Here is a 25,459-nt window from a genome sequence, read left to right as displayed (position 1 = left end):
AAACAGAGTAAATGTTAGTATGTACTCCAAAATTATTTATAATAAATTAATTAATAATTAATCCAAGATTATAATGAAATCTTTTATACTGCATAAAATTTTATTTTCAACAGAATATCAATCAATACATGCATAATTTTTGGAGTAGTAAATTTTTCACAATATTTATGCTTATCACCGTCGATATAAACATGACCAAAGCACACACGAGGTTCAACAAAAACTTGGTTAGGGAATGTATGGAGTTTCATTTTTTGTTTATTGTTCGTTATAGTTCAACAAGTTGATGAGCTAAGATTATTATATATTTCAATTTTATACATTTTTTATTAATGTTTAACATAATGAAGAGTGCTAAAAAGATAATAAATCGCAACATTTTCAAATCATTGTTTTGGACAAGATTAAATCATACTGAAGCCAAAGTTAAATATCCACAAATTAAATCAACATCTGAAAGTGAAAAATCAAAAGAAAAATCACTTCATCCGTATCGTAAAATTCATCCTTGGAAATCGAAATCCCATTTTATCAAAAGTATTATTGAAAAACATGTTATTTATAATTGGGGTAAATACATTTATTTTGCAATTCTATTTATTATTAAAATCATTTCCATAATTTTCATTTTCTAATGTTAATATTAATCGTTTTTGTTATAGATGGTCTAGTAGCTGTCAATAAACCATATGGTATTTCAGCTCGAATTGATCGTAATTTAGTAAAAAATACTGAATATCAAAGCGGTATTCATAATGAAGTAAAATATACCATCACTGATGCTTTACCTCAGCTTGCTGACGAATTAAAATATGATTCTTTAACTATTGTAAGATGTCCAGAAAAGTATGTGTATATTTTATTTTTCTTTATAAACTATGTTTACTCATATTTAATCAAATCATTTTTTACATATTTGATTTAGATTTACATCTGGAATTGTGTTGCTCAGTGCAACTGATAAAATAAAAAAAGCAGTAGAAAAAGCATTGGAGAGAGCAGAAAAATTGCGATTAATTCCACGAACATATTGGACAGTAACGAGAAGAGTGCCTGTTAGTACAGAAAATGAAGAAAAAGAAGAAAGATTAGCAATGCGACTGGTTATTAGTCCTGATAAAAAAAATGTTATGCCAGTTATTATAAAACGGTGGAGTCACAATGAACAGAAAAGACGAGAAGTGAAAATTTTGAATATTCAATATAAAGTTCTTTGTAATTCAACATTAAATCTAGCATCTCTAGTAGAAATAAAATCATCAACAACTCAATGGCATGCAATCAGATTATATGCTGCGACAGAATTATTAAGTCCAATTCTTGGAGATCGAATCCATGGATCACGAGCTCAAGATGTTATGGGTAGATTTATGAAAATGAATCCTTTTGTTGAAGCTGCTCATGTGATTCCACAATTAGATAGAAATTTACTAAAAATTTTACGAGTAACTCAAGGGAAAAGTATGATGATTCCAGTTCATGTTCACTTAAGAGAGATCTTTCTTCCTTCGTTTCTACGAAAAGGCAATGACATTGAAATAAAAGCACCTCTACATCCTGAATTTTTATGGACTTGTCGACGACTAAAGTTTAAAGAAGAAATTTTTAATCCAGTAGAAAAAGAAGATAACACTTCTGATACAAATATAAGTTCCAATAGTGAAGTAAATAACGAAGAACAATGTGCTGCAGTCACATAAAAATGTAAATAAAAAATGAATATGTAAATAATCAATAACTTTGAAATTTTATTTACTAATAATTTTTATTAATGACATGATAAGTTTTATATTTAATGAGAGAGAAAATATCGCCCGGCTAAAATACGTCTCATGAGTACTTTTCGTCCATGCTGTGTAGATAATTTTTTTTCAATCCCATAAGTTGCAATTTTCTTAGTTTCTTTAGGACGAGGCCAATTATTTCTCGTCTTCTTCTTGACTGGTATTAGGGACCAAGGTCCGGGCTTAACATCCCAATATTGTCTGGCTAGATTGATGCTAACCGGCCTATATCATGATAAAAATAGTATATTTTAAATAACACAATTACTAGGTATTCGAAAAAAAAATTGATTCAAAATCAAAATACTTACTTGATATTGTTAAAAATTCCTGACAACAATTCTCTAAACATTCTAAATTATAAAAATTATACAACTTAAGATTATTGGAATTAACCTCTAAAAGGTTAGTAGATAAACTGGATGGATCGATGTTTATTCTGTATGTTTTACATACAGTCAGTTTTTATTAATTCAGAACTAAATTCTGAACAAATTTGAAGTTTTTATAGAAGTAATATTATTTTTGTATCACATTAAATTGAAAAATAACAACAAAAATTTAATTTACTAAAACTTTTTGTTAGTGATGGTCGTGACACCTACAATCGCACAGAGGAAAGGCCATTTAAATTAAAATGAATAAAAAAGACATGTAAATAATTCGTAGACAGTATAACAGACAATGATACATAAACTCTTTTTAAAATGTATTTAATTTAATTTTAAAATAATTAAATAAAAATTTTTGTTTCAGAAATTAAATGATATGTTACAATTATTAAAATTTACTAAGTTGAGGCACGAATGGACGGAATGATCAATAAGATTATCCTATTGATATTTTTTTTACTATCAACACGGAATCCTGTTGTCTTTACCCCATTTTCTCATTACACGAATAATTTGATCTACTTGGGAGTTTGAAGTATTTCTGAGTAATTGAATAACTTCTGTCAGTAACTCTCTGTTAAAAAAGAAAAATAACGTTACTATACGATAGAAAGTATTGATATTAAATTAAAATTCTTACTTTGGTAATTTTTCCGCAACGATATACTGAAAAGTTCCACAACAAGCTCCTCGTTTACCTTCCCAATGTTCTGGAGATGGATCCATTCTCTCCAACATATCGAAGGCTTTTGCAGCATACCAGAATTCTCCAATTTTATAACATGTATTGGCAATCAATTGCAAAAGATTAAAAGTCTGTGATGTGGTTCCCATTTTTAAATAAAGATCCCAAGCCTGCTGCGCTTTTTTATTCATTATATAACAATAAGCTAAAAGGCTTATATACACATAATCACTTTTCAATCGCTCGCTTCGAATAAGAAGAAAAGCTTCTTCCGCCTCTTTAAAGTATCCAGCAGCAGATTGAGCTTGAGCATAATTAAAATTAAAGCTGTCTTCATTAGAAAAATATGTTTTTATCGAATTTAAATAGACTAAAACTTCTTCAAATTGTCGTAAAAGGAAAAAACATGCAGCCATGCAATGCCTGCCTGGAATTGTGTCACATTCAGAAGCAGATGAGCCAACTAAATGAAAATATTGCTGAGCAATTTTTATACTTTCACGTGACCGAGTCTCTTGACCAATTAAAGCATTAACAGTCCCTTTAAGAATAAATTCTTGGGGTACAGCTGGTTCTAGATCTTTAATTAAATCGAAGGCTTGTTGAATCTCATTTTTTTTCAAATAATAAATAACTAGATTTAATCTGGCCTCTGGAATGACATCCACTAAGCCAGGAAGAACTTGTAATGCTCCTTCACCATCTTTAAAAACCTATAAGATAATTTTTTGTGTCAATAGTACAACAAATAAATGTATATGATGAAATATTTCTTCTATTTCAACACTCACGACTGTATTATGACGAATTAAATCATGACCAAAACTATAAGAAGATGAGGTTTTTTCCACCAGTTGCTTCATTTCTGATTGAGCCGTACTTCCATCATATAATCGAAAATGATTACAAGCTTTTAAATTAATTGCAATTGCACTATCTGGATATTTTTGAAGATAAACTTGCAAGACTTCTTGAGCTACATCATAATAGTCTAATTTATAGTAGCATAATGCCACATACACATTCAATGCCAAATAGTCCCTAAAAACATTAAATAATTTATTATATTTATTATACTTACTTATTATCATTTTGAATAATAATAAATTAATAGAAATAAAAATACCTTGATTTAGTTAATTGGGTAAAGAAAAATAAATCAGGATCTAGGTCATTATCAACTAAATGTGAAATATTCCACAAATCACTAAAGGATTTAGGGCATTTAAAAAAAAATCATTAATAATCTATTCTCAACTATAATAATTACCTATTATCAAGAAGAATTTTTTTGTAAATATCAATTGCTTCTTGGTAATGAGCTCGTAAATAATGGATAGAAGCTAAACACAATTGATCTTCAATAACATCTTTGAGCTTTCCATGATATTCTGTTAATTTTGCTTCATCTCCCATTTTATGAGATAAATGAAATAAAAGTCTAGTCTTTAAACCACTTTCTGGAGCATCAATAAGTGCATCTTTAGCTTCAGGATACATTCCAAGAAAAAAATAACAACAAGCTAAATTAGTATGAACTTCTGGCGGTTTTTGATCTTTCTTTTTAAGATTTTCATAAACTGAAGCTGCTTTTTTATAGTCTCCAAGATGAAATGAACAATAAGCAATCCACATATCCGTATCCGTAGCATTATTATTAGTTGCATTGAACTCTACAAGAGTTAACGCACCAGAGTAGTCACGTCTTTCAAGAAATTCTTGAAGCTGTGGGACGGATTTTCGTGTCTGTAACTTTCGACTGGCATCTGATAGAGCCGGTTTTGCTCGAGAAAGTATCTATTAAATTGAAAACATTGATAACAATGAAGATATAAATTCCGAATTACATTAAATTAGTTGAAAATGTTAACATAAAACTCAAAACCTTCAAAACTTACCATTTTTTATTGGAAAATTCATGCAAAGAAAACAATACAATGCTTATTTCACAACTCTATATGAAGCATCTGTAATAAATATATTTATAAATACGAATGACAGTACATAGTGACCTTTACAATCAACCTTTCTATGAAAAGTTTGTAAATGACTAAAACACGAGATATGTATTGATTATTTTGAAACTCACCGTCACCTGTCAACAACCACTTCCGTATCGACAACAAAAGTGAAAATTGTTAACGTCTATTTACTTCATAAAACTTGTCATTATTATAAAGTTAATACATTTAATACATTTAGTATACTATTGAATTATTTTTTCTTATGATAAAAATCGATTACAAATAATAATAATGAATTTTTTACACATTTAAAGGGCATTTTTTTTCAAAAATGTAAACATTCAAAAACAATAGCAGCTCCATCTAACCTTTATGGTTGAATTAGCGAATGGAAAAGAACTATCTGCACGTGAAAAAAAAACAGCAATGAATACATGAACTGATGGGCTAATGTGTGTTACGGAGTAGATGGATGATGGTAATGAGTAAATGAAGTGAGAAGGAAACAGTACGAGAAAGGCATATAAATTATCGAAAATAACGTGAAGTAGTTAAATTGATAATAAATTCGCTGTTGACAATATGTTGGAAGGAGTCAAGCACGTTTTTTTGGTTCTCTCTGGTAAAGGTGGTGTAGGAAAATCAACTGTCAGCACACAATTAGCCCTAGCACTTAAAGTTTCTGGTTTCAAAGTAATTTTTGAAATTTTTATAAACTCTAAGAGGTTATATTACTTTTGGTTAATTAAATATGATTTAAATTGAATTTTAGGTTGGTATTTTAGATGTTGATCTTTGTGGACCTAGTGTACCGCATTTATTGAATCTTGAGGGCAGAGATGTGTATCAGTCTAGTGAAGGGTATAATTTATTAATTTCAAAATAACATTTGAATGATTAAATTGCAATAAATGAATTATTGAATTCATTTCTATTATTCCTAGATGGCTTCCTGTGTATACTGATGACGATAAAACACTAGGAGTAATGTCAATTGGATTTCTCCTTAAAAATCGTGATGATGGTATCATATGGAGAGGTCCAAAAAAGACAGGAATGATAAAAGAATTCCTTACTGATGTTCACTGGAATGATATTGATTACTTAATTATTGATACACCACCTGGTACTTCTGATGAACATATTTCAGTTATGGAAAACTTGAGGTAATTTATTAATTTTTTATACAATTTAGATAGTATTAAATTTTGGAGAACATTAATTTTATTGGGTAAAATGGTTTAAAAGAAGAAAGTCACATGCACTATTTGATGCGATATCAGTAAGTCACATGTTTGTGCTGTTATAAATTGTGACTCATTACGGGAGAAATAACGCTAAATATAGATAAACTTATGGTCACGAGGATGATAAGTTTTCTGATGATCAACCAACAAATTGAATAAATAGAAAGTCACGAGTTTTAAATTTTCACGTAAAATTGGTGTTATCTTTTGCAAAATTTTGTAGAGGACTTAAATGCGATGGTGCCATTATAGTAACAACACCACAAGCAGTTTCAGTTGATGATGTCCTCAGAGAAGTTACTTTTTGTAAAAAGACTGGAATCCCAATTATTGGAATCGTTGAAAATATGAGTGGATTCGTTTGCCCTACTTGTTCTGTAAGTAACATTCAACATTATTTAAAATACTTTTATTATAAAAATGAATACAAAATATTTATAAATATAAAAAAATTATTTAGGAGTGTACCAATATTTTCTCATCGGGTGGAGGTGTTGCATTATCAGAAATGGTAAAAGTACCATTTTTAGCTAAAATACCAATTGACCCAGCAATTGGAAAATTAGCAGATAAAGGTCAAAGTATATTGGTGACTTTACCTGAAAGTCAGGTAGCTCAGGTATTCCGAAAATTAGTGGAGGAACTTACAAAAAGTCAGGAAGCTTAAAACATCTTAGAGCAAAAATACCTCAATATAATAACATTATTATGTAAAAAAGTTAAGTGTATATTAAAGAAACTAATAGTGTGATTTCACTGCTTATATTTTAATTATGTTTCATGAGTGCCGGTGTATTGTGATAAATAATAATTATAGAATAATAATGTAATTTTATAGTCACAGACAAATTAGAATTATATTTTATATCTATTACTTCATAAGTCGTAATAAATAATTATTTTGTATTATAAAAATATAATTTTTTGTTTAATACGTTATTGATGTCGGTTTAAAACATATTTTTTAGTAAAAATTTCGTCATATTTTCACTTGTTTATGCAATTCTTTTCTTATAAGCAGTCCAAAGTTGTGTTTTGTACTCTAAAATTGCCTTCAATTGGTCAGGTGCTTCTGTAATACCACGACCTACCACTACTATATCTGCTCCATTATTTACAACTGATTCTGGAGTATTGTACTGTTGTCCCAAATTATCGGTAGATGTTTCAAGTTTAACTCCAGGTGTTAATTGAATTAAACCTAGATCATTGAAAATATTTGATTGACATACATGCCCTACTACTAAATCTGACTGTGCTGATAACGATAAAGACTCTTTGATATAATTTCCAGTAGTTAAAGCACCTTTTGATGACATTTCTGTGATTAAAAATATTCCTCGATCTTTGGAAGTACTTTTTAAAGCTTCTCTGACACCATCTAAAACTCCTGGACCAGATACTGGATGAACGGTTACCAAATCCGCCCACTCAGAAATTTTATACAATCCTTTGGAATACTGCAGAGCTACTGTGTTACCAATATCTCCAAACTTTCTGTCTTCCATGATCAAAAATTCATGTTTTAATGCTAATTCTTTTAAAGTACATGGAAACTCTTTATAAAAATCATCAATTATGTCTACGTGGATTTTTAAAATAACAATGTGAGGTCCAGCAAGTTCAGCTAATTCTATGATATCATTGGTTTTTGTCATGTCAGCTGCTAAACAGAGATTTGTTTCTTTTTTTTCCATGAGCTCGAAAAGATTGGCAGCCAGCTGATTCATAGTAAATTTGGATCTTGATGCATAATTCATTTTCAAACGATCATGTGATGATTCTGTAAACAGATTGAATATTTTAAAATCAATCATTCATGTTTATGAATTTTTGTCTTGTAATATTTTTAAATTTATATTAATTTTTACCTTTATTCAATGTTATCAATGGTGCTGAACATTCTTTTATGTATTGAGTAACATTTTCAATCGTTTCTAAAGTAATTTTATCAGCTTCAAAAAGATAATTCATCAACTTGGTAAGAGTATATAAACTTTTCACCTTAATACCAGCATTTTCTATATTTTTTTTACCACCTTGTTCTCGGTCCATAATTACTAATGCTTCAGTAACGTTTAAACCTTCTTGAGTTAAGTCTTTTACAGTTTCTAAAATACTACTTCCACTGGTAATAACATCTTCGATAATAACACAATTATCTCCTTTTTTGTATTCACCTTCAATCATTTTTTTCGTACCATAACTTTTTGCTTCTTTTCTCCTTATTACCATTGGAATGTTTGATTCTACAGATATTAAGCTTGCTATTGGAAGTGCAGTGTATGGAACACCACATAATTGATCAATTTTTTGATTATTATCACTTAGTTTCCAAAGAGTATTTGAAAGCCGGCTCTAAAATCGAGATAAATCATAATTAAATGGAATTGATTACACTAAATTTAAATTTGTCAATAACTTACAAAAATCTTTGGATATGCTATGATAACTCTTAAATCAATGTAAACCGGAGTTTTTAACCCAACTTTCGTAACAAAATAACCGAATTTCACTGCATTTATTTCAAAAAGAGAAATAGCTAGTTCTTTTAGTTCTGTTTCCATTTTTGACCGTCAATTATTGTTTATTTTATAATATGAACAATCAACAAATGTCTTTTTATGTATTGATGGATAAATATTCAAACAAGTATCAAAGAGCTGCCACGTGTAGTGTATAGAAGATAAGAATTAGATTAGAATGCATACAATAGTCTTTTCTTCAACCATAAACTTTCAAATTGGATGAAGATGGCGCATCAATATGATCTAAATTGAATAATTGTTGTATATAAATTATAATGTACAAAAATATTATTTATTTTGAACATTTAATTAAATTTGTAAGTACTAAAATATAAGGATTAATCTTATTATATTTAAAAGATAAAAACTTAATGAACTTTTTATCAAAACTATGTTTTATTTGGCTTCATAGTATTTCCATCAGGATATCGTTTTCTAAAAGCTTTAATTAGTTGTGGATCAACTAGATGAACTCCATCAACTTGATTCCCAAGAGTAATCCAGTTAGGTTGGACATTATGTGGTCTCCCAAATAATTCAATTTTACGAGTACTTGGGCTCATTCTCTCAATAATGCCATAAATTTCATCAGGTTTATGACTAGTTGCTCGCACTTCAGCAACAATAACATCACTATCAAGTCCACGATTAATTCGCGGGTTTCCTTTCATACCAACTAAGCAATGCTCTTTACCATGATTAAGCCAATGACCTGTACGACCTGTTCGAATTATTCTTTGCAATTGGTTTGTCTTAACCCAAATGATTTCATCAACTCTTTCATATCCCCAAAGCTGCAAACACTCTCTTCCAAGTTCCATAGCTCTTCCAGTTACCCATAAAAATAATAAACCTTCATCTTGAAGAGCAGGAATTCCTAGTTGGCGCATTTCATCATCAGACATTGTACCATACGGTAATTCCATATGAATATCCCATGGTGGATCAGCCATTATTACTGCAAATTTACCGAGAACAGTCATGTCTAAATAACGTAAGTCACATTGGATCCATTGAGGAGGATAAAGAGTTAACTCGGTACCAGATCCTGGTCCGGTAACTGGACCAGGAGTTTCCACTACTGATGTCTTGGGTGTAGAATTGCTAGTATTTGAAACAACTGTTTCATTTACTTGTTCTTTCGATAATGCTGTCGATCCATCAACTTCATAATGAACATACCTAGTAACGAAAAAAATTATTATGAAAAATTATTCAAAATTATTATGAACTTCATAATAATGATTAACTTACTTGCAAGTATCCATATGAAAACATGTATTGAGAAAACTACAATCTCCCAAAGATTCATCAGTATGACTTTGAATAATTTTTTTAAAGTGAAGTTTTTTACATTTCGCTGTTCCACTACCATTTAATTTAGCACAATCAACTCGTGTGCCATGTGGACAAAATTCCATCACTTGAGCTCCACCTTGAGATCGAAACCTTTCTGCCAACGATTTTTCTTTAGAAGTTTGTTTTGATAATAGATCGAGTATTTGCTCTCCGACTTTTTTGTTTTCTTTCTCTCTGATCGTTGGCATCAATATCAACGACATAATGTCTTCAGCATTTTTTTTATCAAGTTTAGGTTGTTTTTCAAGACTTGCTCCTTCATCATCTTCTTCCTCTGCTTCATCATCATCAGTCTTATCATGGGAAGTTGTATCTATGGATTCAAGATTTGTTAAATCATCTAGCTTGAATTGAGATTGTGATTCAATAATTGAAAGCACAGTGTATCCAAGCACACCATCTTCTGTTACTTCTCTCATTCTGAAAAAGATTAAAATTTTTTTATCTTACCGACTTAACCTTGAAAAAGTTTATTAACAATAAAATTGAAAATTTACTTCAATAAATCCTGTGCAGCAAACTTCTCTAATATTTTCTTTACATCTTCGTGAGAAACATCAGCACTTAGATTTTTTCTAAGCTGAATACTCAGATCTGTTGAAGTTGTTGGTGTTGCTGGAAGTGTTTGATGTAAAATACATAAAATTTCTCTTTCCAATTCATCGTGCCTTGAATTAATTGCAGCTGATGTTGTTGCATCTATCAGTAAATAAAATTAATTATTTTACAGTCAATAATTTTAAATAGAATAAATTTTTACCCTTTGGAGCAGCATTATTTGTCTTAAGGTTATTTGTTGTTGCATTTGGTAGAGTTAAAGTGAATAACTCATGCCTTTCTCTTTTTCTTTTTTGCAACTTTTCTCGAAGACTATTTCTTTTAATTTTAATAGCTTGAATTTCTTCAAAAGCATCAGACATTGTTTACAAACAAAATAATATTCACTCATCTAATCTCTACGTACTCAACAATAACAATACTTGTTTATTTTTTCATGGAAATTGTTTTAGACTTAATTATCGATAAAAAAAACTTTTTGTTGTATCCAGGTACGTGCAAAAAATCACCAGGAGGCAGAAGTTGATGATATTTTTGGAAATAGTAATGTAATCTTATAACCTCACATACTTCAAGATTTTGGAGCTACTGCTACGTCCTCTAGGGTACACAAAAATTAACTTTTAGAGCGAATCGCGCGCCACAAAGTTGATGGCCACCGTATGCGATAAGAGCAAAGCGAGGGTTCAGAAATAAACAGTGTGACTGGTTAGTGGTGTAGTAAAGTGTGTAGTGAAGAGCGCGCGACAACGTTGAGAGATGTCTTCGTCTAATAAAAAGATGAAAAAGGTAGAGGAAGCAATACTTAATGATGGTAATGAGACACGAGATTACGACCTTGAGATACAAAAAACACTTGAAGAAATTGATGGATGTCAAAATCAAATCGATGGTCTCAACGAGAAAGCCAGCGATGAGATTCTCGAGGTCGAGAAAAAGTATAACAAGCTACGTAAACCTTACTTCCAAAGACGAAATGAAATCATCAAGAGGATACCTAACTTTTGGGTCACTGCTGTATCCTTTTATACAATGACATTGCATAAATGTTTTATTAATGCGTCTAAAATTTGACATTTAGCGGCAATACCGGCGTCTACCGGTGCACACCGCCATCTTGTTTCACACATACATGGATACATGTCGATTTATTCGTTTTATCAATGGCGCGATTTATTTTTCAAACATTATGTGATTTATTTATTTGTATGCATATTCTAATCCGTTATAGTTTTTTAAGTAAAACATTATTGATAACAATGGCTTCCTTAATTTAATATAAACAGTTTGTGAATAATAAAAAAATAGCTGAAATTTTGGAAGAAGAGGAAGAAGATGCTCTCAGATATTTGAATAAATTAGAAGTTGAGGAGTTTGAAGATATTAAATCAGGATATAGAATTAATTTTTATTTTGATGAAAATCCATATTTTGAAAATGAAATCCTTACAAAAGAATTCCACTTAGGATCGTCTGGTGAGTTATGTTTATTATTCAAAATAATTTTCTTATATTTTATTTTCAGTTATTATGACTGTTAGTATTCGTATACAAGCATGAGCTATATAGTTATGAAACTCCTGCTTTTTTGCAGGAGATCCAGCTTCACAAAGTACAACTATTCGCTGGAAAGAAGGAGCAGATCTTACAAAAAGATCTAAAAACAAAAGTCAATTGAAGGGACGTAAAAGACCATTAGGTCATAGATCATTTTTTGATTGGTTTACGGATCATGGTGATCCTAGTTCTGATGAAATTGCAGAATTAATTAAAGATGACATGTGGCCAAATCCTCTTCAAGTAAGAAATTTTTTTTCTACTTTTTTTTTTTTTAATAATTAATATTGCAACTTAATAATAATTATTGTTACAGTATTATTTAGCGCCTGACATGGAAGTAGAGAATGGAATTGAAGGAGATGGAGAAGACTTAGAAAGTGATGAAGATGAAGATGATGAGGATGCAGGAGAAGAAGGCGAAGAAGTAGGTGAGGGAGAAGAGGGCGATGACAGCATAGTAGTAGTAGAAGATGATGCAGATGAGGACGATGAAGAAGAAGAGGCTGTGAATGAGGAAGATGAAGGTGCGAATGATGAAGATGATTTATTAGTAAATGATGAAGTTGATCGGGAAGGTAAGATTATTATTAACTCTTATTCCGGAATTTAATTCAGAGAATTATTTTTCACAGAGGGAGAGGGTGAAGAACCTGAATAATAATCTTGCATCAATAAATCATCACAGTTGTTACAATTGTCTGCAGAAAAATCACATAATTGTGGGCAAATGATTAAAATTAAGGATAAAAAATACTACGAAATAATTGAGTATTCAAAGATTTCAATAGTTGACTAAAAACTCCTGTCTGGCTCTATCACAATACGATTATATAAATACAATAAGAATTTTAACGATAATTATAATTACAATAATAATAAGAATATGAATAGTAATATAGATAAATAAGTTTAGCGTCAGACAGGTGTTTAATGTCAATACTACAAATCTCATCGAATGAAATATGGAAAAGTCTTCGTAAACGAGGCGTGCTCGTGAATGTAATTTTTTATCATTTTTTAAATCGATGTGAATTTTTCGTGTAAATTTTTTTTTAATGTTCTAGTGGAGCCCTGTTTGATAGAATTTTTAAATCATAAACTTGTAAGAAAGTTGTATATATTTGGAAACTATTGCTAATTACGTGATTGAATCATGCTTTTTAAAGTTGAAGATATTTTAATTTTCACTAGCTCTGCCTCGTTTTTTTCTTCCATTACGGCCATGAAAACTTCATATATATATTTTAAATACGAAATAATCATACTAAATTTAATAAATAAGGTACTAAGTACATGTATTTGATCATTGTTTTTAATCAATTGAAGATAGGACGTCAAATTGACAAACAAATAAAATAATTTACATAAATCGTTAAAATGATTATATATTGATTTATTGAAAAATTTTGAATTTTCAATGCAAAAAAAAAATAGTAAACTATCTCGCACAAATATTTTTTTTAACAAACTTGACGTCAATGTATTATAAAAACTCAATACTAGAATAAAATTGTGGATTAACTTTGAAACTTAATTTTTTATGATTAAATTTCCATTGTTAGATATTATAATTCACTTAGAATAAACTTGTGTAAAAAAGGAGTCAGTTACTCTTTTTATTCCCGCTATTATTATTTTCTTTCCTGCGCATGACCGGATTTATGCTTATTTAGTTGATTTGTGGTCAAACTATAGCAAAGGACAAGGATATAAATATATCTTTCTCTCTTTTCTATGAACTTCATCACTATAGCAAAGAAATTTTTAGTGAAAGAGTCGACCACGAGTAGTGCTAGTGTCGATTAAATGTAAGTTGCGCTTTTATATTATTAAATTGATAGATTCTTACAAAAACTCATTATTTTCGTGCATAATTTTTATAACAATTTGATCTTGAATTATCTTATTTATCTGTGTAAAGGACTGTGAAAAAATATACCAACTTTGTATATTGTATTATTTGTTTACGTTCAGGGAATATAGAGCTATTATGACTATAATTGTTTCCTAATAGCTGTTTAAGTGTATTGTTGACAACATAAATTGATAATATATAGTGTATTAAAATCCAACATGATAATTTATATCAATGATAATTTTGTTTGAAAAATGAAACACATACAATATTTAAATGACAATACATCATATGTATTTAGGTATTTATTTTGGAGTAATATTACTTCTAATCAATTGTTATTACATTATTGGTCTTATCTTATTCATTTCACTGCTTGCTATTGTCAACATGTGTTTTAAATAACATTTTAATTGTAATAAAATTAATTGTTTTCAGATGAATATATTTTTACAAAGAACAGATATATTTTAGACCAATTAAATAATTTTATCAATACAAAAAAATGACTGATGAAGATTTTATTGAAAAAATATATACATTCCAATTTCCTACTTGTACTACAAATCAAAATTATTTAATACAAGTGCCAATAAAAATTCCATATGGTGGATCAATTAAAGAACTTGCTTATAGAATAATTGGTTCTTTTAAACTGCCATGTTACGTGGAAAATGATTTGATTAATTCTTTAGAATTGACTACTAAGAAATGGACACAAGATTTTTACGATGAAAGAGATGACAAGTTAATTGAAGCTGCTCAAAGTGGTGAAATAGAAATAGAGAAAATTATCAAGAATTGGGAAAAGTCTTACAAAGAAAAAACTGTTGAATATGCAGAACCAATTGGAACTACTGATGAGGAATTATTTGCAGCTACTTATCATAGATTAGTTCATTCGCCTTCATTAGAACCAATTCTGCAAGCAGAACATAAGTATGGAAAAGATGTTACTGAAGTTATTAAAATCAAGGATTTAGAGCACGAACAGTTGACTGCAAAGTATGTATAAATTAGAATTTTATAAGATGTGATTTTTCAATACTTTAAATATACACGTATTCATATAATTCTAGACAAACAGAAGAGATGAGCTTAGCCGTTGAAGCATTGGAAGCTGGATCAACTGAGAGGTCGATAAATGAAATGACTGCTAGACACTTTGAGGAACAAAGTTTATTGCAGGGCCATTGGGGATCAAGAATAGATGCATTAAAATTGGAGCAACGTCGACAATATCGTAATTGGATTATGAGATTGCTTGAGGAGCAGCAAACTAACATGATACCAACTCCTGTGTAAGTATAAATTGTAAATATATATTTTATCACAATGACATTGAAAAAACAATATTGCGTAACATGAAGTTGATAATTTATTTTAGTGATTCACCAATGATATCAATGCCTTTCGTCCCTGAAGTACTCGGAATATCAGAGCGAAAAGAAGTAAAGAATATTTCAGATTACCCTCAATTGGAAGAAAGCTTTACTATACATTTAGGATCTCAAATGAAACAAATGCATAATATTAGAATATTAACAGGTGATGTCCTCGATTTTTGTAGAACAAAAAATAATGGATCCAGGTAAATAAATTGATGTTGTAATTTAAAATGGATTATGAGATAAATCTCAAATAATTTGATTACAGCAGTTTAGAACCAACTCCTCAAAGACTACAAACTGCCTTAGGCCTGTATTCAAATGATTTATGTGGAATTGTTGTTCTAAGTGACAATCACTTAGGAAGTTACTCTGGAATTACTAAAGGTTTCTTAACTTCAATTATTTTATCTTTACGACTGTACTTGCGTAATGATCTGATTGAACTTTTTTTTCAGAATTATGTTCGATAAGTCAATTTACTACGGAATTTCATTTCCCCTCAATGGATGAACAGTTGGAAAAAATTCGCGAAGACGTCAAAGAAGCTGTGACGTGGCGACAAGCACATCATCGAGATGTAAATGATTTACAGGTTCGTATATGCTGATTTTCAATATTAAAAGTTTCATTCATTTACCTTATTTCATTATTGATTGGATATTATTTAGATGAGAAAATCAACATCGAGTAAATCATTACAAACAGGAGATGTGTTTATAACAAGGCATTCAAATTTAGCTCAAGTTCATGTTGTATTTCATATGGTTGTCAACGATTCCCTTAGATCAGGTAGAATTGTAAAACTGATTAATTTTTTAACAACTTTTTTTTAATAAGAACATTACTAAAATATTATAATTTTTTAGGAGATATTAATTCAAGACATCCAGCAATATTGGGATTGAGAAATATATTAAAGACTGCTTGCTGTAATGATGTGACAACCCTTACAATTCCTATTTTATTAGTGCACGAAATGACAGAGGTAAAAAAATTTTTTTTTCAAAATGTTATTAAACTATCTTTATTAATGAGTAAATTTTTGTTAAGGATATGACGGTGGCGTGGTGCACAAAAAGAGCAGAGTTAGTTTTTAAATGTGTTAAAGGCTTCATGATTGAAATGGCCTCATGGGGAGGAGCAGAATTGAAAAATTTACAATTTTTAGTACCTAAAGGAATGTCAGAAGAAGTATTTGGTACTTTGGCAACTATGTTACCAAGTATTTTTCGTGTATCAAATCCCTTGGTGTTCAAAATGACTGGTGCACCAAACACGCCAAAAAAATAAGGCAGATTGTGCTATCTCTTCCCGTCCTCTGTGATGATCATGCATTTGTTGAATCATATCGGAAGCTCTTGCTACATTTAATAAAACAGTGCAAGAATAATGATAAGATTGACACTGCAATTAAATAAACGAGAGATGCTGTTTTCTGCCACTTTTATTTACAATTTTCACTTGAATCATTCAAAATAGTTGGAGAGTTATATTTAAATTACAATTGTATATAATAATAAGTATATTAATATATATTTAATCATGTAATACTTTAATATATATTTTACAATATTATCCATTCTTTCATTTAAATTGTGAAGAAAATTGTTTTTATAAAAAAGTACTAATGCTATTACTACTTGATTTTTAATTTTTAATTAGACTTGAGCTGATTAAATGATTTTGACTTCAACTTATTGACTATCAGAATTACAGTGGAGTGTTTATTAATTGAAAAAAATATAAGATATCGTGAATTGAGATTAAATTTAATAAAACAATAAATATATTTATCGAGGTGCAATGAGGGCAGGGATTAATATAGAATGTAAATGTAGTAAGAATTATCGAGAGTTATCTTTAAAAAATGGTACATTGCCTCGCAATTCTGAACTTATGACCTAATCGTCGCCGCTGGCGGTTGTTGAATTCTCGACATTTTGATGAATCTTTTATGCTTTTCAATTCAGTCTTGATTAAATTATTCATCAAACTACAATTTGGTGTGGCTCAAAATTTTTTTTATTTATAGTAGACTTGAATAACATTTATACAGTTTACAATGTGGAAAAGTGTGTGTACATTAATACTTGCTATTATTTTTGACGTACAATCGACTATGGTGAGTGTAAAATTATCTTTGAAGGATTCCTTATTGGTTTTACAATTTTTATGAAAAAATGATTATGTTTAAAATAAAATTAATTAACTATTCTAGGTGGATTTATCATATCGTAATCTACAAAAAGAACAATTTTTTGTGACAATTCAACCACAAATTAATTTACATAATGTCACCGATTTAAATTTAAAAGGAAATTGTTTTGATAGTTTTCTCGATTGTTCTACTAATTTGAATAACTTGAAAACCTTGGATCTTGCTGAAAATCGATTGCAACGATTTTTTTTTCTTTGCAATGATGAATATAACTTGGAATATCTAAATGTGAGCCACAACGAATTGGAGTATATTGATGATAATGCTTTAAATAATCGAGTACCTAAATTAAAAATTCTGGACCTTTCGTGGAATAAAATTACTGTTATCAATGAAACTATGCTCGAACATATGAAGGTACTATTTATTTATTATTATTACTAGATAATTAAATTTAAATGTTTCATATAAATCTCTATCCTATACTTGTTATTGCAGATTTTAGAATTTTTATCTGTTGCTCACAACCCCGTTATCGATATCCACGAAAGAGCATTTTTACATCAAAAGAATTTGCTTCATTTAGATATGAGTAATATTTCAACAAGTTTCTTTCCATCATCTTTATTTAAACCAATGACTAATTTAAAATTCTTAAACATTTCGTTCAATCCAATTGAAACGATTCCATTTTTGCCGATAAATTTGATGGAACTAGATATTTCTGGAACTCATGTGTTATATCTCGACAGCTTCATACTTCCACGTCTAACAAAATTGCATATAAATTATATGCCATTTATTACCGAAGTGCTATTGAATGATTTTGAAAATTTAACTTTGATGGAACATCTATCAATAGAAAATTGTCAAAAATTATCAGACTTAAGAGTTTGGCCACCTAATACTAGAATTTTACCACGATTACGGTTTTTATCAGTCAAGGGTTGTTCGTTAGAGACACTGACTGATGATCTGCGACCGATAATGCAAAGAACTTCAGTTGTGAATTTGCAGAACAATCCCTGGCATTGTGATTGTCGGATGCAATGGGTAAACAGGCTGAATTTATCAAGTGAATTGAGTGCAGAAATTAGGTATTTATTATTTTTTTCATTAATGTTTTTATTTAATAATTTAATAATTAATTATATTTTAATTAATTATGATTATTATTTTTAGATGTAAATCACCTGAAGAACATGAAGGAAAATTATTAATTAAAATTCCAACTCATGATTTGAAGTGTGTGGAATTTTTAAGTGCTGCATATCCAGCTTTATGGGCATCAATTTCAATTTTAATACTTGCTCTTATACTTACGGGTATTTATCTTTTCTGGAAAGGTCCTTTAAAGCATTGGACATTACCTAAACGAGGTAGTGATTCAGTTTCTTATAAAAATGTAAAAGAATCTTCAAATGACTTGATAAGAATACTAGTAACTGATGATCGAGCTGATGAATAGAATAAATAAATTTTTTTATACCATACGTTTTGTATATTTTGATAGAAGAGATGAGAAATATACTCTCTATGATTTTCTACTTTTTCTTGATGCAGAAGATAATCGATTGAATGAGAGAACAATACTTGTATAATATAAAAGAAATCAAATTACCTACTTACAACATATTATTCAACTATTATATATACATCTGAATTGATGTTTTACGTTGATGTTACACAAAGGCAATGAGAAAACATTCTGATTTACGGTTCATTTAGTTTTAGTAACCACCATATCCCACACCCCATTCTTGCCCGGTTAGCCAATAAAAACGTTGATCTACAGTCTCTTAAATAAAACTTCACCATGCGAGACATTCCAAACTCTTTCAATCAACTCGCCAACCCCTTTTCTAAACCATTCCTTCCACTTTTTGTATCGTACATAAATGGTAAAAAAATGAAATTGTTTGCTACAAAAGCACTCAGTGGCTGACTGATTTCAAATGAAATTTCAAGTATCACTTTTTTTATCACTACTCATTATAATCATTATGTATTTTATTCTATTTTTCTAAAGTTCATGGTATGATGTGAAGATAAATTTATGATTAATTAGTTGAGTTAATGATCCACATGAAAAAAAAATCTTAACATACTTTAAGATAAAAATGATTTATTTTGTAAGATGCTATAGAGTATTTTAGGAGGTTTAAAATTAGAACAAAATTTTGAATTCTTTTTTAAATGAACAGATATTTATTTCATTTTTTTCACTAAGTTTTACTGGTCGTTTTAACGAACGACCAAATGATGCAATGAAGATGATCGAAAACCTTGATGTAGGTAGAGATCGCGTGCGATGAAGCGATGAGCCTTTGTGCTGAAGTATGATCTTCCTACGGGAAGCCTATCAAGTTACTTGTGCTTGGGTCTAGAAAGACTCCCTGCATGCGAATCTGTATCGTATCTCCACTGTATTAAATCCCTTCTGTGATGGAATACTATTATTGCATGCCATGACATATTGCTTAATCGCATCATGCATACATATATAGTGATATTATGCGACAACTGATGATAATCAACATATCGATCCCCTAGATGGAAATCAAGATCATAATTTTCATCTTGATTTTTACACTTACAATTTATTCATTCATTTTTTGTTTCCTCAGCTGAAAATGATTTTTTTTGGGCTCTATCTATCGTAAACTCGTGGCACGAAGGATCCAGAGGTTGTGGGTAAGGGGATTTTATCTGATTAAACCGTCATGGAAACATGGGGTTACGCGTGTAAGCCTACGCGCGCGCGTTCATGGGGAATATTGAACAACTGAATAATGAAAATAAAACCCACGATGTTATCGTTAAGCACTCAGGGATTACATACGCATCGTTGCATTCTTGATAAACTTATGAAGCTCACTTTCGCTTCTTTAAAAATTGGTTTTATACATAAACTAGATGGTATAAAAAAATTCATGAGCTTTCATAATTTTTCCAATATCCTCAATTTTATTTATTTTGTAAACATTTGTTATTTTACATAGAAAATTTGTATTATCAAAGTTTATTTCAATAATTAATTCTATATGAATACCATTGTCTTCCTGACCCTAAAAGTATTTTTTTACTGTTGCTGAAATCAAAGAGATCCCTGTTTGATCCATCATTATTTCAATGCTTACACCAGTTGTGTAAAAAAACTGATGTTTATTTAGCTCCATTAGACAAATAGGGAACATTTACAAAATAGATTATTCACACCCTCACTACATATAGAGTAGAATTCATTGGTGCTTCGAGTTATATCATTGTGTACTCCCTTCTTTATTAGTGCATATACATGTTGACGTATGTATATATGTTCCACTCATCCCTCATGTTCGCTTGACCCTGCAGTATTTTGTATCCAATCATCAGTCGAAAAAGATTGAATGCTGGCGAGGGTTTTTAATGGTCCAAAAATGTGGTTGCTGCTTTTCAGTATACTGGTATTATGTCAAGGTGTGAACTACATATAGTTACATGGAAGGCAAATACTAGTATAGGAACAAAGGTGAAGCACAAGGGAATGTGAATAGATGTAGAATGAAACTACTGCGGGCAAGCCGCTTATACGATCAGGACCAATTCACAGAACAATCTCAGTTCGTTTATTGAAAAGTGTAGTCTGGCTTACAATGCCAAACGACAAAGAATATGCTTCTTAAATATACTGTGTCCAAGCTCATCTTGTTGCTGCTGCTTTCTCACCTTTTTAGATCGTGATCCGATTTTCCATTCTCAAGAATAGCCACTGTAACCCGAAACAAGGCACGTTCTCCAGCTGATCATTATGCTATTTAATTGGTCTAGCCAATTTATCCATTCTCAAGCTCTATTATTTAATTATTTGAATTAATTGTGTTACTTCAGAAGAATAAGTATTTGAGTGAGCTGAAAGAATACAGAATAAATGTAATGATAGTGTAAAGTTTTAATTGTGAATTTTAATTTTGACATACTGAATTTAATTGTTTGATTAGATGATGAAATATAAATCATTTAGATATGAAAACACTCATAAAAATTGAATATCGAATGAATCTTGATAAATTATCTTACGAACCAGTACTCCAATCTATTTTATGATATATCTCAGCTATAAGAGGAATGAATATATTTTCTGGAGGTAAAGAAACTTCGTTCAAAGGACTGAAGCTGTTGATAAAGCTCCAAGTTTTTTCTAGAAATGAATCGTTAGGTTTGGAATATTTAAATTAGTTGATGGTAGAGTAGTTGAAGATTTTGGTTTAATGGTCTATGAACAATATTCCGGGTATTCAAGGCTCATTTTTTTCTGTTATGCTAGTCATTTGATGATCACAGATGAAAGTTAGACCGTTGTATATACGACGTACATACTCAACAGTTAATCCTATGTCTCAAGATGTAGGCACGTTTCTTTGGCAGCTTTTATCTTAAGAAGACACCAAGGTTGCACCTGAAACTCACTAGAAATAAGTCTATGCTTGTAATTATTTCCAGATGTGGATGTCATCTGGACACCTTGCTCAGACTTTCCTGACAGCAGAAACTTTGCCATGTCCCTAGGTTTCTCCAAATTTAAATCTCACAGACTGTGAGGTGAAATATCGATTTTTATGAAAATTCTGCGGGTCTTGGGTCTCGAAAGTTTGAAACATAGACGCCTTTTTACTTTCGAAAGCTCCATTACTTCTTAATTTTTCATGCTAAGCTAAGTAGCTGAGAATTTTGAGTTTACCTAGCAAAGGTATAATAACATTTATTACTAGTGTAGGCTTGATTGGTGAAGAAAAGGCAACTCTAAGTTCATACAATGACCAGGTATTGTCTGGATTTTCCCTAGGATCAATAACTTTATGATAGGTACTTGAAATTCAAATGAGAAGGACCATAAATATTTGAAATGTGCTCCGATGGTGTTGTATGGAGTACATGTTTGAACATGAGGGTACTTGAAGATATTTATTATTATTCTTATTTTCAATAAATTTTAAGTGAGTTGTACTTCTATCTGTACTTGCTAATAAGATTTAGGTTGAAAAGTTAATCGGGTAATAAATTAGGTATCAATAAAACCAGGTAGATGTTTTGTCATTAAATACTTAACCTAAATTTGTAGTACTTATTCTCACTAGCGGTACTATTCTTAATAGAAGTTAATAATCTACTTTTCATATTGTGGTATTCCAAAACCACATTCGTTTCTTTATCATTATAATTTTAGCTATTTAAAATATTGATTCTTTTATTGATACATAAACTTTATAACCTTACAAATTCTATACAAAAATGATAAATAACTTAAAGTGTAGCTTTGATAATATTTTATTTTTTTAGTGATGATGAACTAAGCTAAGAAATTTAAAAAGCTCTGAAGTTAATGTGTCGAGAAAACATAAGATAGGATAAGCAAGTTAGGAGGGAGTGAAATGTTACAACAAACACCTTGAGAGTTAACGGGTGCAATATATAGCACGTATAAATGTAGCGGAACTCAGGGTGGTATTTCAGAGGTAACGTATGTGACACAATATATCAAATTTCTTCAGTCACTTCCTCTCTGTCTCGATAATATTTTATGGCGCCAGTAAAATAACTCATAAAAACCACTGCTGACATTTCAAAAGTAACACAGCCTTACAATCCAACTGGAATAATAACAACTACATATACACATGCAAATGTATTTAATGAACTGTTTGATCATTTATACTTTAAAAATAAAATTCCAATGGAAACGTTATTGAAAATGCCGCAAAATGTTATCTACCAGGGGATATAACGTGCATACAATAAAACGTTCGTTGCATTGAATCGAAGTGCAAAATTATCAGCTGCACATTCTACTGTGCATGTGAAAGGCGGATTAAAAGCACAATAAAATCAACGGCGAGATGGAGATGTAGAGGTTTAAAATCCATGCTGTTAACAGTGTATTTTGCAAATGTGTTAACGATACAATATTAATACATAAATTCCATGAAAACTGAACAATTAATATTAATATTAATTATTCATCATTTTTTACATTTACTTCTTTTCGATAATTTAATCTATTTAAATGCTGATAATATGTAAAATTTATATGATTAATTGAAATAATGATATTTTTGTTGAAAAAATAATTAAAGTTGACAATGGAGGATTGATTATTTTAAATGCTCTAGGAGAGATCAATAAAGGAAAACAACTATCAAACAAGTGTTTAGCAATCAACAATTAACATGTATACATGTTATCCAGTCCTCGTTAACAACCTCATTAACCCTAACAGCCAGTGAACTCAGCCGCAACTTGCCAGTTTCGTGCTTGTTACTTCCACCAGAAGTAAAACAAACAAATCCCTGATGTGGCGCCAACACAGATGCGTCTCGTCATCTCGTGATCCTTCGTTCACTTTAGATCTTACCCTATGCATCTTTTTTTCATGTAGGTATATCTATATATCTCTATATATATACGTCTTTTATAAACGAAAAGAAAAAGGACCAAAAATCATCTTTCCCTTGAGCTATATGCCTCTAGCTTCGAATTTCTATGACATAGCTCTTCTAACTTGCTCACGTTTCTTCAGATCTACTCTTGGATGTTCCCAGTGCTCCTGAGCAAACAACTTCGAGACGCACTTCCTCGGCGCCACTTGCACTGACAAGTTGACATCAACCAAAATTGACTTCTTGATATGTAGTAATGATCCTGTAACACACACACACATCATTGGTAAAATCAATAACTTTTTTTTTTAATATTTGAGTGATACATGTTGTTATTATAACAAAAAAGCAACCTGGGTGGTTAATATATTTATATATCAGTTTTTTTTGTTGATACTTGGAGATAAGTTTGATGAAGGAACGGGACAAATGAATCTTTTGAAGCTGCATGTTGTTATCTTGAAAAAAATTCTATTAAAAAGATGTTAAATAATAACGAAGTTGGAACTAAATTATACTTGCAGACACAGTCTAATACAAAAAGAGTGGATTAACCCTACTGACTGCCAGATTTTCAGTTGGAACTCTTTTCTCATGCGGAATAAGCTTTTGCTTTGGAGTCTATTGTTAAAAATATATCTAGACTGTCACAGAATATTCTTATTTATAGGTAGAAATTTTGGATCCAGTCTATATGGTGTAATTAGAATAACTGTTTTTAATACTTGCCAAAAATTAATATGTAAAAGGAATAGAAAATTACCCGCTTTTGTTTATAGTTGACCTAATCTATAATAACAATAATTATTAACAATAACAACAATTATGATCATTAGGATTATGAGGATGTATAGCTTGTCTATTCATTGTACATAACCTCAGTTTATAATAGAATAATAGAGCAAGAGGTTTAACTTAGGTATGATAATAAAAATTTCACGTATTTATACTATATTGAAGATTGTCAACACAAATTTTGCGGTCAGACATCACCAATGAATCTTATTCAAATATTAATGAAGAGATCAGTTAGTTACATCATTACAAATATTCTCACATAATTTAACTCGTTTACAGAATACACCACCAGTCAATGACTAATTGGAGCCGTAAGTATCTACTTTTCAATACGACTTGTCATCGGTCACTGTGGGGGTCTGTTGGAGGATTTGCTGGTATCCCATTGTTGATGCCGTCTCCTTGTCAGTCTTCTCTGTTTTCATTCCTATGACCCATCACACTCTTACACTCAACTAAAGCCTGAGATACAAACCCTCAGGGAATCTCTGGAGATTTAAATTTCACGAAGTTTCTTCGGTACTCACAGGTTTTTCCCAGCCATCTTCAAGGACCTAAAACATGTGTTTGGGATTGGAGAAGGAGATCTTGGGATATTCCGACAGATTTGCTTCCAAGTTTGGTGCTGTCTTTTGACATTATCTATTCTTGTTTGTGGAGAGCTGAAATTTTCACAAGCAAATACTCTGCTGGATTGGATGTGCCGATGTTATAAATTATAAATGAACGTTGCACAAAAATAAAGAAATGTCACAAGGAGAATA

General features: G+C 30.3%; 8 protein-coding genes across 11 annotated transcripts; 5 read left to right on the top strand and 3 right to left on the bottom strand.

Annotated features, from left to right (window-relative positions):
• The first annotated feature begins 14 nt into the window (after positions 1–14).
• Positions 15–1,772, top strand: LOC118072962 (mitochondrial mRNA pseudouridine synthase RPUSD3-like). The gene is made up of 3 exons (XM_035093164.1): positions 15–570; positions 663–846; positions 926–1,772. The coding sequence occupies exons 1-3, from the start codon at positions 333–335 to the stop codon at positions 1,698–1,700; spliced, it is 1,197 nt and encodes a 398-aa protein (XP_034949055.1). The 5' UTR covers positions 15–332; the 3' UTR covers positions 1,701–1,772.
• Positions 1,773–2,153: 381 nt separating this feature from the next.
• On the bottom strand, positions 2,154–5,189 carry Ttc26 (tetratricopeptide repeat domain 26). Its single transcript, XM_035093161.1, has 6 exons — positions 4,951–5,189; positions 4,760–4,828; positions 4,132–4,658; positions 3,653–3,902; positions 2,817–3,574; positions 2,154–2,750 (listed from the first exon to the last, which is right to left on the bottom strand). The coding sequence occupies exons 2-6, from the start codon at positions 4,760–4,762 to the stop codon at positions 2,639–2,641; spliced, it is 1,650 nt and encodes a 549-aa protein (XP_034949052.1). The 5' UTR covers positions 4,763–4,828; positions 4,951–5,189; the 3' UTR covers positions 2,154–2,638.
• A 68-nt stretch (positions 5,190–5,257) lies between these two features.
• Nubp2 (NUBP iron-sulfur cluster assembly factor 2) lies at positions 5,258–6,823 on the top strand. Its single transcript, XM_035093169.1, has 5 exons — positions 5,258–5,518; positions 5,598–5,686; positions 5,770–5,991; positions 6,296–6,449; positions 6,533–6,823. The coding sequence occupies exons 1-5, from the start codon at positions 5,408–5,410 to the stop codon at positions 6,737–6,739; spliced, it is 783 nt and encodes a 260-aa protein (XP_034949060.1). The 5' UTR covers positions 5,258–5,407; the 3' UTR covers positions 6,740–6,823.
• Positions 6,467–8,787, bottom strand: r-l (rudimentary-like). Its single transcript, XM_035093162.1, has 3 exons — positions 8,499–8,787; positions 7,944–8,430; positions 6,467–7,855 (listed from the first exon to the last, which is right to left on the bottom strand). Exons 1-3 carry the CDS (start codon positions 8,637–8,639, stop codon positions 7,068–7,070), a joined length of 1,416 nt encoding a protein of 471 aa, XP_034949053.1. The 5' UTR covers positions 8,640–8,787; the 3' UTR covers positions 6,467–7,067.
• A 57-nt stretch (positions 8,788–8,844) lies between these two features.
• Mettl3 (methyltransferase like 3) lies at positions 8,845–11,074 on the bottom strand. The gene is made up of 4 exons (XM_035093157.1): positions 10,720–11,074; positions 10,457–10,658; positions 9,855–10,379; positions 8,845–9,782 (listed from the first exon to the last, which is right to left on the bottom strand). The coding sequence occupies exons 1-4, from the start codon at positions 10,877–10,879 to the stop codon at positions 8,990–8,992; spliced, it is 1,680 nt and encodes a 559-aa protein (XP_034949048.1). The 5' UTR covers positions 10,880–11,074; the 3' UTR covers positions 8,845–8,989.
• Positions 11,075–11,155: 81 nt separating this feature from the next.
• On the top strand, positions 11,156–12,864 carry LOC118072963 (NAP domain-containing protein SET). 3 transcript variants are annotated; one of them, XM_035093166.1, is made up of 5 exons: positions 11,156–11,534; positions 11,804–11,993; positions 12,121–12,317; positions 12,391–12,652; positions 12,710–12,864. In XM_035093166.1, the coding sequence occupies exons 1-5, from the start codon at positions 11,277–11,279 to the stop codon at positions 12,733–12,735; spliced, it is 933 nt and encodes a 310-aa protein (XP_034949057.1). In that variant the 5' UTR covers positions 11,156–11,276; the 3' UTR covers positions 12,736–12,864. The 3 variants fall into 3 exon arrangements, with proteins under 3 accessions (XP_034949057.1, XP_034949059.1, XP_034949056.1); XM_035093168.1 differs by having other exon boundaries at positions 12,112–12,317; positions 12,391–12,601; XM_035093165.1 differs by having other exon boundaries at positions 12,112–12,317.
• An 855-nt stretch (positions 12,865–13,719) lies between these two features.
• LOC118072958 (protein C12orf4 homolog) lies at positions 13,720–16,829 on the top strand. Of its 2 annotated transcripts, none has more exons than XM_035093160.1 (9): positions 13,720–14,233; positions 14,371–14,937; positions 15,012–15,233; positions 15,320–15,523; positions 15,592–15,707; positions 15,779–15,915; positions 15,992–16,112; positions 16,190–16,308; positions 16,374–16,829. In XM_035093160.1, exons 2-9 carry the CDS (start codon positions 14,438–14,440, stop codon positions 16,611–16,613), a joined length of 1,659 nt encoding a protein of 552 aa, XP_034949051.1. In that variant the 5' UTR covers positions 13,720–14,233; positions 14,371–14,437; the 3' UTR covers positions 16,614–16,829. The 2 variants fall into 2 exon arrangements, with proteins under 2 accessions (XP_034949051.1, XP_034949050.1); XM_035093159.1 differs by having other exon boundaries at positions 13,722–14,233; positions 15,589–15,707.
• A 151-nt stretch (positions 16,830–16,980) lies between these two features.
• LOC118072961 (leucine-rich repeat neuronal protein 1-like) lies at positions 16,981–19,185 on the top strand. Its single transcript, XM_035093163.1, has 4 exons — positions 16,981–17,445; positions 17,542–17,898; positions 17,980–18,578; positions 18,664–19,185. The coding sequence occupies exons 1-4, from the start codon at positions 17,386–17,388 to the stop codon at positions 18,947–18,949; spliced, it is 1,302 nt and encodes a 433-aa protein (XP_034949054.1). The 5' UTR covers positions 16,981–17,385; the 3' UTR covers positions 18,950–19,185.
• Positions 19,186–25,459: the final 6,274 nt, after the last annotated feature.

Source organism: Chelonus insularis, unplaced genomic scaffold (assembly GCF_013357705.1).
Source record: "Chelonus insularis isolate UGA/USDA-ARS -01 unplaced genomic scaffold, ASM1335770v1 contig_94_pilon, whole genome shotgun sequence".
NCBI lineage: Eukaryota > Metazoa > Arthropoda > Insecta > Hymenoptera > Braconidae > Chelonus > Chelonus insularis.
The sequence above is the reverse complement of the archived record's forward strand: the minus strand, read 5'-3'. Positions and strand labels throughout refer to the sequence as shown.

Bases quoted from the DNA above. Each gene is read 5' to 3' on its own strand.
- LOC118072962 (XM_035093164.1), top strand. From the start codon at position 333: ATGTTTAACATAATGAAGAGTGCTAAAAAGATAATAAATCGCAACATT. The intron at 571-662 runs GTAAATACATTT...TTTTTGTTATAG, and splicing joins ACATGTTATTTATAATTGGG to ATGGTCTAGTAGCTGTCAAT. The intron at 847-925 runs GTATGTGTATAT...TATTTGATTTAG, and splicing joins ATTGTAAGATGTCCAGAAAA to ATTTACATCTGGAATTGTGT.
- Ttc26 (XM_035093161.1), bottom strand. The intron at 3,903-4,131 runs GTAATTATTATA...TAATGTTTTTAG, and splicing joins AAAATTCTTCTTGATAATAG to GGACTATTTGGCATTGAATG. The intron at 2,751-2,816 runs GTAAGAATTTTA...CTTTTTTAACAG, and splicing joins GTTGCGGAAAAATTACCAAA to AGAGTTACTGACAGAAGTTA.
- Nubp2 (XM_035093169.1), top strand. From the start codon at position 5,408: ATGTTGGAAGGAGTCAAGCACGTTTTTTTGGTTCTCTCTGGTAAAGGT. The intron at 5,519-5,597 runs GTAATTTTTGAA...ATTGAATTTTAG, and splicing joins TTAAAGTTTCTGGTTTCAAA to GTTGGTATTTTAGATGTTGA. The intron at 6,450-6,532 runs GTAAGTAACATT...AAAATTATTTAG, and splicing joins TCGTTTGCCCTACTTGTTCT to GAGTGTACCAATATTTTCTC.
- r-l (XM_035093162.1), bottom strand. From the start codon at position 8,639: ATGGAAACAGAACTAAAAGAACTAGCTATTTCTCTTTTTGAAATAAAT. The intron at 8,431-8,498 runs GTAAGTTATTGA...TCTCGATTTTAG, and splicing joins TAGCATATCCAAAGATTTTT to AGCCGGCTTTCAAATACTCT. The intron at 7,856-7,943 runs GTAAAAATTAAT...ATCTGTTTACAG, and splicing joins ATTGATAACATTGAATAAAG to AATCATCACATGATCGTTTG.
- Mettl3 (XM_035093157.1), bottom strand. From the start codon at position 10,879: ATGTCTGATGCTTTTGAAGAAATTCAAGCTATTAAAATTAAAAGAAAT. The intron at 10,659-10,719 runs GTAAAAATTTAT...ATTTACTGATAG, and splicing joins AAATAATGCTGCTCCAAAGG to ATGCAACAACATCAGCTGCA. The intron at 10,380-10,456 runs GTAAATTTTCAA...AATCTTTTTCAG, and splicing joins GCTGCACAGGATTTATTGAA to AATGAGAGAAGTAACAGAAG.
- LOC118072963 (XM_035093165.1), top strand. From the start codon at position 11,277: ATGTCTTCGTCTAATAAAAAGATGAAAAAGGTAGAGGAAGCAATACTT. The intron at 11,535-11,803 runs GTATCCTTTTAT...TAATATAAACAG, and splicing joins CTAACTTTTGGGTCACTGCT to TTTGTGAATAATAAAAAAAT. The intron at 11,994-12,111 runs GTGAGTTATGTT...GCTTTTTTGCAG, and splicing joins ATTCCACTTAGGATCGTCTG to GAGATCCAGCTTCACAAAGT.
- LOC118072958 (XM_035093159.1), top strand. From the start codon at position 14,438: ATGACTGATGAAGATTTTATTGAAAAAATATATACATTCCAATTTCCT. The intron at 14,938-15,011 runs GTATGTATAAAT...ATATAATTCTAG, and splicing joins CACGAACAGTTGACTGCAAA to ACAAACAGAAGAGATGAGCT. The intron at 16,113-16,189 runs GTAGAATTGTAA...ATAATTTTTTAG, and splicing joins CAACGATTCCCTTAGATCAG to GAGATATTAATTCAAGACAT.
- LOC118072961 (XM_035093163.1), top strand. From the start codon at position 17,386: ATGTGGAAAAGTGTGTGTACATTAATACTTGCTATTATTTTTGACGTA. The intron at 17,899-17,979 runs GTACTATTTATT...TTGTTATTGCAG, and splicing joins CTATGCTCGAACATATGAAG to ATTTTAGAATTTTTATCTGT. The intron at 18,579-18,663 runs GTATTTATTATT...TATTATTTTTAG, and splicing joins GAATTGAGTGCAGAAATTAG to ATGTAAATCACCTGAAGAAC.